At 35.1% G+C, this 13,266-nt stretch overlaps 1 protein-coding gene across 1 annotated transcript in view; it reads left to right on the forward strand.

Moving 5' to 3' along the window:
- Window positions 1–512: 512 nt before the first annotated feature.
- LOC106052118 (serine/arginine repetitive matrix protein 2-like) overlaps window positions 513–13,266 on the forward strand; it is a 71,918-nt gene continuing 59,164 nt past the window's right edge. The window contains exons 1-3 of the mRNA XM_056006796.1: window positions 513–649; window positions 9,236–9,483; window positions 11,677–11,784. Of these exons, the coding sequence (XP_055862771.1) occupies window positions 9,245–9,483; window positions 11,677–11,784 (347 nt within the window). The 5' untranslated portion in view covers window positions 513–649; window positions 9,236–9,244. The remainder of the gene's footprint in view (window positions 650–9,235; window positions 9,484–11,676; window positions 11,785–13,266) is intronic.

Genomic DNA, 13,266 nt, shown 5'->3' on the forward strand with positions numbered 1-13,266 from the left:
AGCAGTGTTAAAGTCCATGCCGCTCGTACAAAATAAAAAAAAACACGGTCTCATGTTTTGCAAATGATAATAAGTACAGTTTGTATAGTGTAAAGATTTTGATATTCTTATTAAATTTCTAACAAAAACAATTTTCCAAAAAAAAAAATACTTGTTCGGGCATCTGTTTCTTGCTGCTGTCTCTTTTTTTTTTAATTGAAAAAAAAAAATTCTCTTTTCACGACCAGACCGGCCCATTCGGTACCGGCCCACCGGGCATTTGCCCGAATGCCCATATAGCCAGTGTGCCCCTGATATCACTCTTTCCCCTTCCCAACTCACCTTACTTACTCTATCTCACTATTCTTCTGATTTTCAGTTCTAATTCTAAATATTTGATTGGAGTTTATGAAAAGATTCTAGATCTAGATTATTTTAGATCTATAGGCCTAATCTTCACCTTTTGAAGGATGCTTTTTATCGACACTAGCCTACATTACTTAGATCTAGTTGCTAGATATTTTTATAGGCTAGTGATTTTTATTTCCAACACTACTTCTCTAAGTCACTTCCGGTATCGTTAATGAGCAAACGTTTAGCAACACAATGACAACCTAAATCATAAATTCTTGGTTTCATTGAATTTTGTTTAGCGTTTTGTCTTAAAAATGTAAGTTAATCTGTTAAGAATATACAATAGATCTTATACCTAGTCTGTATCTTAATTCTATATTCTATAGATCTATATTATTACCTATATATATATATAATAATTAATCTAGCCTTAGCCTTAGTGCCCTTAGCCTTAACTTATGTGTTATTAATCATTAATCATTTAATGCCTTAAATCTTAAACCTTAAAGTTATTAAGTCAGTCTAGTGCGTAGTCTAGCTAGTCTAGTCTAGACTTCTAGAGTAAGAGTTATTAAGAGACTAAGACTACTAGATCTAAATTACTTACTAAACTTACTTACTTAATTTTTTTTAAACTAGGCTTAGGGCTTAGGTCTAGCTAGAGTAGTCTCTGAGCTCTCTTTTAGACTAGTCTAGACTTCTAGAGACTAGATTAGATCTCTAGAATCTAGATTCTAGATGGATGTCATTAACTTATCATTTTATGATTAAAAATTTAAGATGAGTCTGAAAAAATCTTAGTAATCTAACTGACATCTTTTTAATTTTATATCTTTAATTTTAATCTTACTTTTTTACTAAGTCTACTGTCACAAATAACTTATTAACTGTGTCACAGTGATGTGTACTGATGACAGTGACATATTGAATTGAGTCTGATTCTGATATTCATTCATATTTCTTTGTGATACTGACTGATACTGATAGTTCTAGATTACTAGATACTACTGTACTATCTAGATCTATATCTAGATTCTTAATTTCTAGTACTGACTACTGATCTACTAGGTAGACTGGTAGTTGCACCCTAACCGTAAAAAGCGTCAACACATTGCTGATGATACATTCACATACAGAAGATGTTTTTACAAACGTTCTTGCAAGATTTAAAAAAAAAAGGCTTGGTGTAAACTACACACACACCCACACACACATCTATGAAGAATTCCAATGGATCTAAACGAAAGTGAAAAAATAAATTGGGAGTCTACAAAATAGATTTCATTTAAGCAGGTTGTGACTTTAATTTTCACATCTCATTAATGTAATTATTTCATACACAAATATATATGATTTGTACCTTAGTTAATCCTTTCAATATTTATCCTTCTATTCATTTAAAAATCATTATATTTAATTTCAATACTTATTTAATTAACTTAAATTTTTTCTACATGTAACAAAAATAAATGTAGATTATATAGCATTGTTTATAAAAAATTGGGATTCATTTCTTCCTTGTCAAACAAGCCTTTTTTTTTTGACGATGTGAAACTAATAACGCTGGAGGATCAATTGAGACAATGCCACCCTGATCAAAATATAAAGGTTTGAAAAACTTTGGAATTCTCAGATAAAGTTCAGTTTAGACCCACAAAATCTCTCTTTAACGTCATATAGAGAAGATGATTTTAAAAATCTCTTTACTAATAGCCAAATATGGAAAACACTAAAGATAAAACATTGATTTTACCAGCTGTCAAAGTAGTTTTCAAAACTGTTTTACACAAATGCACATCTGATATTATTTTAAACACATTTCTTTAAGCAACATTACAGTAGGCACAGCGGTGGTATGAGTTATAACAAAAGCTTCTTATGTAATTCTTTGCAAACAGCATAATATACAGTTTGGGATCAGCGGCCTCGCAGGTTCTGACAGGGTGTAGCGATGTGTGCTGCATACTGCCTATGTGTCATCTGCTCCTTATTTTTCTTTGGGGTTGACCCAGGAAACAGTTCCCATGTTTGGGTATATCTGCAAAAGCAGAAAAGGTTTGAATTCAGTTTTCCCCCTGATAGGTGGGTTACAAAGCAAAGTCTTTTCTTAGGACATGCTTAATTTCAGCTTTGTAAAACCTGAACAGGCAATTGTTTTGATGTCAATTGTGTTTTAGATCCAAAATGGTCACCTGTGAGAGTACCTAATCTAGACTCTAGACTGAGTAGAGTAGACTTGGTTGCTAGATCTAGAATCATTTAATCTAGCTAGTCTACTAAATCTAGAATCTAGATATATATATATATATTGCTTATTAAATATCTTCTTTATTTGAATGTTTACTACCCAACTTCCTCATAAATATTGCGCATTCATCATTTTGTCAAACTTCCAACACACACAGCTCCCTTTTTCATTGAATGAACATAATTTTATCTGGGGTCAAAATAGACTAGTGTAAAATTGACCTTTTTTTTCCCAAGGGTAAGAAGGAGATAGGGTGTGGGGTTAACATGGTTTTTAATCCCCTAGATACATCAGCCACTTACAAGGTCTGACATGTTTTTTTATCCCATTTTTTTATATAGACTATCACAAAAACTGTAAATTCTGATGGGGCTTAATGTTAATCATATTTTTCTACTTTGTATTCCTCATTAAGCATCATATAGACTATTGTCTGAAGTAGTCGATAACACTTCTTTTAAGGGAAACTCTGATGGTTTTTCAAATTTGAGTTATTAACATATTTAAATTCTGCGTAAAAAGTTGTAATAGTAAACATTTTACCATTTTTTATTTAAATGCACTGGATAGATCAGATCTGTAATGGATAACTGTCTCTCCATACAAGTAGCTGCCAACAAAACCTATTAATCATCATAATAACACCTTAACAAAAGAATCAAATCCACTGGAGCTCAAAGTAGGCACGCTTGAAACAATTGAAAGCTATCAAAATACAGCTATCCATATTTATACAGACGGATCGGCTTTCAAAGCCACCATCAATGCTGGTCTTGGTGCCTTCCTGGTCTTCCCTAAAAATAAACACTTTGAGATAAGCGCACCCTGTGGCGATTACTGCTCATACTTCCAAGACGAAATTGAGGCAATTACCATAGCACTACAGACAGTGGAAAACAAATTATATGAAGGAGTGCAACCACCATCAGATATTGTTGTCTTTACAGACTCCCAATCTACTCTGCAAGCACTTAACAGCAGCACCTCAAACAGCCCAAGAGAGTTGACAACACTCATTGTGATAATCCATCAGATGATATCAAAATTAAATATCAATATCACACTACAGTAGATCCCTGGACACATTGGCATCATGGGAAATGAAAAGGCAGATAAGCTATCAAAGGCAGGTTCATCTATGGAACAACCAACTGTTAACTACCTCACCCTAAGGTCAATGTTAGTCAACAATCACAAAGAGGAGTGGCTCAACCAATGGGCATCGGGAAACACAGGCAGAGCCATGTACAAAAAAATGACTACGCCTAGCAAACTGGACAGTATTAACTTCCTCCCCCGCAAAAAACAATCTACAATTTTCCAACTAAGAACAGGACACACACCACTATTAAATTACCACCTGAACAAAATAAACTCCACACAACTCCCCCTTTGCAGACACTGCGCCCACCCTTTGAAACCGTAAACCATATCCTATTTGAATGTCCCTCCCTAATCCACCTTAGGCAGTCCCTACTTCCACTACAGCCCAACATAACCAACACCCTGTACAGCAGTGCTGAACAACTGAAGAAAACAGCACATTTTTTTTTCCTTGGCACAGTCTGCAAAAGCGCTCACAGCTCAGCAGCAATAAAGCTGGCTAGAAGAAGATGAAGAAGAAGAATTTAAATGCTTAGAAACATTTATATTTAATAAATTAGACAGTAAATTCTTAACATCTAAAAAAAAACGTCACTTCCCTCAACAATACTGAAAAGGAAACTAGATAGATTTAACTAATCGTATCGCTTCATTCTTACAGTAGCTGTTAGGCTTAGTCACGGCCTGGTCCAGAGCTATGGTACAGATAGATAGATCTAAAAGCATAAGGATAACCAACTCCAGAAAATAAGTAACATTTTCATCTAAGCCCCTCCCTGTCCCAAACAGTAAATAGATCGTGTGTCTGACTGATTTTAACAAACTGGTCAGTGTAAGGCTAGTCTAGACTACGACTACATGTAGTCGGTCAGTCAAGTATGCATTTTTTTCTTTGCTTACAAGATCTAGATCTAACTGCATAGATGAAGATTATATTTCTTTTACGAGAATGTTATACAGTATGTCAATAGATTAAATTAATTGGTTTGTGTGATGTCACATAGAAACCCGCAGGAAAATTACTTCAGAAAAACATCAATTAGTTATTACTAAGTTATTATTGAAAAAATAAAAGAATAATATATTTATTATCTGTAAAAAAAAACACCACATATTATTATATCAAAAATTGTCAAAACCATCAGAGTTTCCCTTTAAAACCTCTTATATTCATTCATAAAGTATAATCTATTTGCAAGTATAACCTTTGTGAGAAAAAAAAAACAAAAAAAATTATCAGTCATTTTTTACTTCCGAATTTTTTCAACTAGCTAAATTTTTATAACTCCGTAATGGTTGGTCCTACAGGGTTCATAGCCCTCCTAAAATATCCTTAAAAAATCTTGTAAAATCCTAACATTTTGTCCACTTTCCTAAAATGTTTACCCAATACTTTTTAAAAATATAATTTTGCTTATTTCTTGCTAAACAATGTTGAAAAAAGCAGTGTTCTAATCACATGATGGGCTGGCTGTGTGAATGATCTGACCAGTGATGCCTTTACACAGCCTTTCACCCATTTGTTTGCTTATTTTATGCGTGACCCCATGATTGAAGATGGCCTTGGCTCAAGCCAGCCTTTTACCTGGCATTATTTTTTCTGCAGGCAGTGAAGGTTGTTTCCTCTGATTATTATGACTGAAGACATGCTAGATCTAGTCTATAGTCTATACTTAGAGCTATTACTAGCCTAACATGTTTGCTACACCCATGTGGGCCTGGAATGACAGTCAAGTTGTTACTTCATTATAAGATATCTTTCAATACATTTTCTGTGGAAATACCAGAGCTGATGACATTGTTTCTGTTCTGGGTGGGACGTTGGCAAGATATTTATTATATCCACATTCAAGTACCAATAATTGATTTATAGCTTTCTATTTAATATTTTTCATTGTATCACACACATGCATGTGCACATGCACACACATACTATCCAGGCTCTTAGCAAACTGCTCCACACCACACAACCAATTCAAAGAACTTAACAACTCAGGGCTCCAAAGTAACATAACACTTTAATGTCCCATCATCCCAGCCAATATGTACAGTTGGCACCATGTAACACTGACTGTACAAATGTTTCACCGGTAACAACTGTACCGCTGTATCAACTCTTGCACTGGCCTCACCGCATCTTCCTGGACTTGCACTGGGTTCAACTGTTCAGGACTGGCTTCACACACTGGGTTCATTGTGTCATACTCGATCGCAGATCAAGATGTCTCCTATTTGCAATGTGTCTTGACAGTACTCCGCACCAAACTGTCTTAATGCACCATAAAGAACCACACTGAATCAAGTTGTCTATTGTGAACTGGCTGTAGTGAACCGTTTTGACTGTGACACCTCCGTTATTTATATAAGGTCCCTAAAGGCCTTCTAGAAACCGAAGGAAAGTCGCTTATCTAGCTGATCACATGACTGTGACTGATCTAATACTATTTACATCGCAGATCATTCCTGAATCGCTGTGTTGTCATTCGTCGCTGCTGCCCATTGCAGCTTGTCACCTTTGACTACTCATCCACACACATGCATTACTACCCTTATACGCACCAGAGTTATAACAATATATATGTGTGTGTATGTGAGTCATACATTTCCTGCTTTAAAAAAAAAACTCCTAAAATCTCAAATTTGTCATGGAAAAGTGTTACTAACCCTGGTCCTAGGAAAATACTGTGAATATCTAATGATCTATATGTTGTTGTGTTTCGCTATGCATAGTTAGAATATAAGAATATATAGTTATATAATTATACTAATTATAATAGTTTTAGACAAAATAGTAAATGATAGTGATCAATATTAAGGTGTTTGTCTTCGATACAGTTCTAAATGAATGCTTTTTAATATTAAACAGAAAAAAAAAATATATTTTTTTGGGCTTCATGGGAAAGGATATGGCATCACTTTGCTCAGATATTTTTAATTTTGGATCCCACAATCTTTCACAGCACTCCCCTTTAGCCCCAATGTTTACTTTTAAAATATAAAATGATTTGTGTGTAAATCAATCCTAGTATTTTGTTAAACTTACAAAAGAAATTCTTATCAACAAATTAGGAACAAAAAAAAAATCTCTTACCATTAAGTTTAAGTTAGCATTATAAGAAACAAACCAATAGTGAAATGAAAAATAATCTTTAACATAATAAAATGGGGGGGGGGGGAATGAAAAGTAATATGAAAATATGCAATTATTATAAAAGAAAAAATAAACTAACTTTAAGCCTAACCCTAATGCCTTGTTAGTATTTTAAAAATAAATAACCCTAACCAACTACATTATACTAAAAATGATACATAGTATACTAGCCTTTTTTTTTTTTTTCTAATTTTGAAATGGGAGGCTTCTTCCTCTTTAGCAATCAAAATAACAAGCACTTAGTTGCTTCCATTACAGCAATGATAAAAAAAGACATGACCAAAAATATTATTTTTTCAGCTTTAAAAATAAACCTTTGAAATTCAAGTCTGTACAGTCAGGTGCTAAGCTAAAGTAGCATAGAAGAAAGAACTGTATTAGAGGCAAACAGATTAATATTTACTGCTACAGTCTTCTGTCTTCTTGTGTGATGATAAATTGCTGTGGATTTTCTGCCTTTACATAGATATAGATCTACTACAACTTGAAATACAAACTACAGAGCAGAACAGAAATTCAGAATACTTTCATTAATAAATTCAACAAGATTACTTACCCATGTATAAATAACATGCTTCGATCACACAAAATATATTTGTATTAAAAAAACAAACAATTGATATTAAGTGAACCAACTATACTCAACTGACTACAATGTTGAAAACAACTTTTATAGTGGCTACAAACCTTACTCTTTACTAGATAATCTAGAATAGAAACTCTTTGTCTATAATAATACTTGTATTTATTAAAGTGCTTTTAACAAACATAATGTAGGCTCAAGGCATAACATAAAAGACATAAACATAATTGTTAAAAGGACAAACTAATCTAAAAAAAGTTTTGGATAAGTCTTAATGTTCTTCTTGAATGTAGGGAAACATGTTGTTTGTCTGAAATCAATCTGAAGTGAGTACCAAACATTTGTTCCACCCATTGAAAAGCCTGCCAACCATAACTTTTGATCAAGAAGTGTGGCCAACTAGAAGCATTGAGTCCATGGAGCCCAGGGCTCTTTGAGGGACATATGAAATGATCAATTCGTTATGGTTCAAGGGCATTACTATGTTGTAGGATGAACTGATGACAAAATGTGGTCACCTTGTAGTCGATTCTTGAATTCACATGAAGACAATGGAGTGTACTCAGGAGAGCTGTAGCAGAATCACATCTTGTTTTTCATAAGACTTTTCATGCAGTATTGTTTTGAATTCACTGTAGCCTATTTTGTCATCTGGTGTACCTGAGTCCACCCAACTCTAATGGGTATCTTGCTTTAGTTGGGGAAAGTAAAGGCGGTTGGTCATTGTGCTGACCCTGCTTATTAATCATTGTCCATAGAACCAGATGGCCTTAACATTATCTGCTCTATAGATCGCAAGGTCTGCTAGCACCGCATTGCAATGGTCAAAGTGTGAGAGTATAAATGCCACAGCCAGTTTTTTTTTTTGTTGACTCAGGTTGGATCTGGCCTAATCTGGACTACTGCAGATAGAGACCCTTGCAGAGTTGTGGGTCGAAAGACTGAGCTGAGTTAGAGAAAACTCCAAGAATATGCACTACGAGGACCTCAGGAACATGGTAGTTTGTGATCTATAGTGATTTTATTTGGTCCTGTTGTTTCAAGTGTCAATCTTGATTACTTCTGTCTTGAGCTTATTCTCTAACATCCAGCTGCTCACCCTTGCAATGGTTCCACTGATTTTTGTTGCCTAATGTGACACCTCTCTGGGAACTGAGAAATCATACAACTGTGGGGTAGGATCCTACCCACTCTAGTATGTTTCATGCTAAACCAAAAGTGATAGAGAATCTGACCATCATAGTTTCATGATCTAGTATGTCAAAGACTGTGGACAGATCCAACATGGAAAGGAGTTATATATGACTTGACCTATATCAGAGTTACAAAGTAGGTCATTTAGTTGCCTGACCTCTGCTGTCTCTGTGCTGCAGCGCTTCCTGTATGCAGATTGAAATTATTCTAAGAGATAGTACTGTTTCAAATGGGGAGTTTCAAGCTACATTTAATTAACATACGCACGCACAAATTGTTAAAATGAAAATATAATGAAACCACTGACTATTAAATGCATTGAATCGGGTTTAACATGTAAGACAAAACTAGTAGGTATGGATAATCTATGTGATACAACCGGTGAGAAAACATTGTGTGAGTGACAAACTACTCACACTTTTTGACTAGAAACACTTTCTTATGTGGTAAAAAATTGAAAAACTCCAAATAATCCTAATTAATTCTAGGATTTGTGTCAAGAGATATATGGTTATATACGTTTAAAAGCTTATATCTATAAAAAAATTAATAGTACCAAAGTTAAATTGTATACATTTTTTACTTGTATTGTTTTTCTCAAATATGTTAAATATTTCTACAGAAGAGCAATATGTATAATGGTATTGGTCTCCAAACCCCTCGAGGGAGTGGCACAAATGGCTATGTACAACGGAACCTTGCTTTTGTCAAATCCAAAAAAGAAAGAGTGGACTATAAATCAGAAGAAGAATTAAACAAACTTGACCAGGGATTAAATAAACAACCCAATAAAGAAATTTTAGACCATGAAAGAAAACGTAAAGTTGAACTGAAATGCATGGAGATGCAGGAACTAATGGAGGAGCAAGGGTAAGCTTTGTTGTTCTTTTCTCTTCATTCAACAAAAAACTTTTTTTTGTTACTTTACTGTTAATTTGTCGTTGTCATTTAGTTAACCCATAGACTGAGTTGGGTTGGAAAAAGAAAATGGTTTAATGGAAAATATATTGAGAAAATGGCACATCCAAAAAAATGGAAAGGCACCCACTCAGAACAAAAATCCACAAAACTGGCACAAAAAACCATCTCAAAAGGACCAATTTCATACAGGAATCTCTAAACCTAAAAAAGAAACACCAACTTGAAAAAATTACTCTGGAATCCTCGATACTCTATAACGAATCTCCACCCTGGGACGAAAGCCCTCTTCCCACTATAAGGGACCATATTGAAAACATAAAAAGAAAATCTGATTACAGACCAACAGAGCTCAAGGAAATAGTGAACTGTTTTCTACATACTAATTACCCTAGCAACCAGTGGATCAGAGTTTACACGGATGGCTCATCCCATAAAGCCACCACAAATGGAGGAGCTGGAATACTTATCGAATGGCCAGATGGAGGAAAACTAGAAAAATCCATTGCAACTGGAGAGCTCTCTTTTTTGACAGTCACAGAGCAGAAAGGGAAGCACTAGCTGCTACAATGCTAGCAAATCATCCAAGTTCCCCTCACAGTCAGATTGTCTTGCTAACCGATGCAAAAACAACCCTCCAAAGCTTGCAAAACTCTGATTCCTCTTATATTAAAAACCTCAGAACAGCACTTACAAAGCTCAACAACAACAGCAAAAAAACTGTTATTCAATGGATACCAGCCCATATACAACTAGAAGGAAATGAAAAGGCTGACACACTCGCCAAAAGTGGGAGAACTAACTCTCAAATAAACTCTGCACTCTATCCAGAAGAAATGAAGAAATTAATTGTAAACAAAATAAATGAGAAATGGACGAGCTCTCATCCAAATCACAAGAAAGATGACGCTTAGCTTACTATAAGCTATCCCGACAAGACCAACGTCTAATCTTTCGACTTAGGACCAGACACAACAGAATGCGACAACACATGCACCGGAAGCTCAAAATTGGAACCAGTGAAATCTGCCCATGTGAGGTATCACCAGAGAATGCCGACCACATCCTCCAAAACTGCTCTCTCTACCAAGAGGCCCGTATAAGACATTGGCCCCAAATCACCCCAATAGAAAGAAAACTATATGGAGAGCTCCCTGATTTGGAAACCACTGCGCAGTTCATCTCATGTATTGGTCTAGTCATATGAACACTCCAACATAACAATGAGAACGATGAAGAAGAAGAAGAAAAAAAAAATGTATGTATCTAAGTGGGAGAAACAAGTGGCCTAAATAGTACCAAGCACAATAAATCACAAGGAATGGCCTAAATAGTACCAAGCACAATAAATCACAAGGAATGGCCTAAATAGTGCTTAAGTACAATAAACTACATGGCATGGCCTAATAGTACCATACCTACCTCTCACACAAATCATAATAAACCGCATGCAGTGGCCATCAAGAACCTTTTAAATATTGAATATAACACATCTATTCACTACTAATCTGTTTCACTTCACTAAAACTCTAGACATCAATCACTGGCATATTTTTATGGAGAAATTAAACAATTTGTGAAAAATTTTATTTACTAATGTAAGTTATGTATATGCTAGTGATATTTCAACATATATTATACATATTCTTATATTATTCATCCTTTTCCCCCCTAATCTAGAATCCCATCCTTTGTAAATATATATAAATGGTAGAGGTGTTTGTACCTGATCCAGTGTTTCTCTTCTACCCCTGTTCCAATCCTCACTACTCTTACACCATCAACTGAGAACAAGTGAAAGATAATAGTAGCACTGGCTGGGGGTGATTGATGCTAAACCTCCCTGACCCCCTTCCCTCTCTCCATCTTATCCTCCTATGGGGTGGCAGTGTTATAGCTGAGAAATAACATTCAGCACATCTCATTTAGGAGACTGCAAAACATTGGGGTTTTTTAAAATGATTTAAATGTATTTGCATACATAAGCTTGCTTATTTTGTAGATAAATGGATTTGATGGTCTAAGCTTGCATCATACAGTTTATTTTGTTCCACTATTGCTTTAAAGGGCAAGTGAATTGGGTTAGAAATATCTTCTTTGGTCATCTTTTTGGTGTTGAATCATGTAGTTCTGTTTTCTTGCCAGGTATTCAGAAAAAGAAGTTCGAGATAAAGTCAACATGTTTCGTAAAATGCTGATGGCTAAAGAGGGTGTATCTGACACAGTTGACAGAGATGAACATGGTCGACCAATGTAAGTCATTCCAAAATGAATCAATTTTTAGTCCAACTAGACAATCTTGTTGAAGCTTCTTTTTAAGTGATCTGTTGTTACCTACCTATACACTCACTCAGAGTGACTCAGCTTGACTTCCAAACACACATTTTTGTCATTTCATCTTTGAGTTCCAATATCGTATCAGATTTCATTGTCCCTAAATTGTTGCATTGTATGCATTAGAGCAATTATATTAACCTTGTATCAAGCACACAATTTGATGTAACTTATTGATTATATAAATCAGAATATGCCATGCGATGAGGATGAGAAACAATGTATAATTATGAATGTGAATAAAAGATTAGTTGTTTTGCTTATCTAAAATAGTTTCACATTGCCTCAGCAATGGCCTAAATGTTTCTCCTTTATGGACATAATGAACTGGAAAGTTTCAAATGGATTTTGTTCCTTACAGTTATAGCTCTTCTGTCCATATAGTCTTAGAAACTTTGTCTGAAATCAAACATTGTATTATCTCCCCTTTTTGTTTCTCTCTCTCACAATGGCTCTTTAAGGCCGGACATGATGTGTAGTATGAAACAATAGCCTTCAAAGGCGAGTTGAAAAGCCTTACCTGATTTTTCTCGGTTGTGTCCCTTTCCCCATTCTCTTTTATTCTCTACCAGTCCACATCCCTGCTCTTTGTGCTGTAGTTCAATCATTTTAATTACCTCTTGGCTTTTAGACACGGTAAAACTCTTGTCTTCGTCTTGTTTGTCATCCAGTTCCATTCTGTTGAGTCTATTGACCCACTGTGTAGCTGATCAAATACACTCAACAATACGGTCTTTTACACTGAGTAGTGAGGCCAGGAGTTGTCTGAAGAATTATCTCCATTCCTTGGAATTATAAGCCTGTCTGTGACATAGGATATTGTCTTATTAAGATAACATCTGTGCTGCATTCATTAAGAGATAGCTCACAGCAGCGAGAAGGCTTTCACATTACTAGCTGTTGTGGATCTTACTATTTACACTAGGGGTAGACTTTCTAATCAAACATTCAAAGTGTTGTTTGCATTCCTGACTTTGAGATGGCTAACTCTCATTAGTCCTTTTAACATGTCATGCATCTTGACTGACTTGTATTCAGAAGAGGCACTTGATAGATATTTGAGTTGAACACCAACGTTATGTCGCGAATGAATGCTGTGACCTCATTCTACCTCTTTCCAGAACGGGGTCGCAGAACAAACACTTGCTAATTATAATCTTCCAATCAGAAAAAGAGATTAGGAAAAAGTCGCATTCGTCAGTTTCTAGAGGATTATATCTAATAAAAATATTTAGAAATTTCTAAGGTTCTGGAAAACACGGTTTAGAAAAGTATACATTGGGAGAAAGTGAGGTAGTCTTGGTCTTTGCGTTGTCACTGGTCCTTGGGTTATAACAAGTTCTTAGCAGTTGCGGGTCCACGAGTTATATATAGAAAGTTCAGTAGTATCAGTACTATCAG

This window comes from Biomphalaria glabrata, chromosome 12, assembly GCF_947242115.1.
Source record: "Biomphalaria glabrata chromosome 12, xgBioGlab47.1, whole genome shotgun sequence".
NCBI classification, from domain to species: Eukaryota; Metazoa; Mollusca; class Gastropoda; family Planorbidae; genus Biomphalaria; species Biomphalaria glabrata.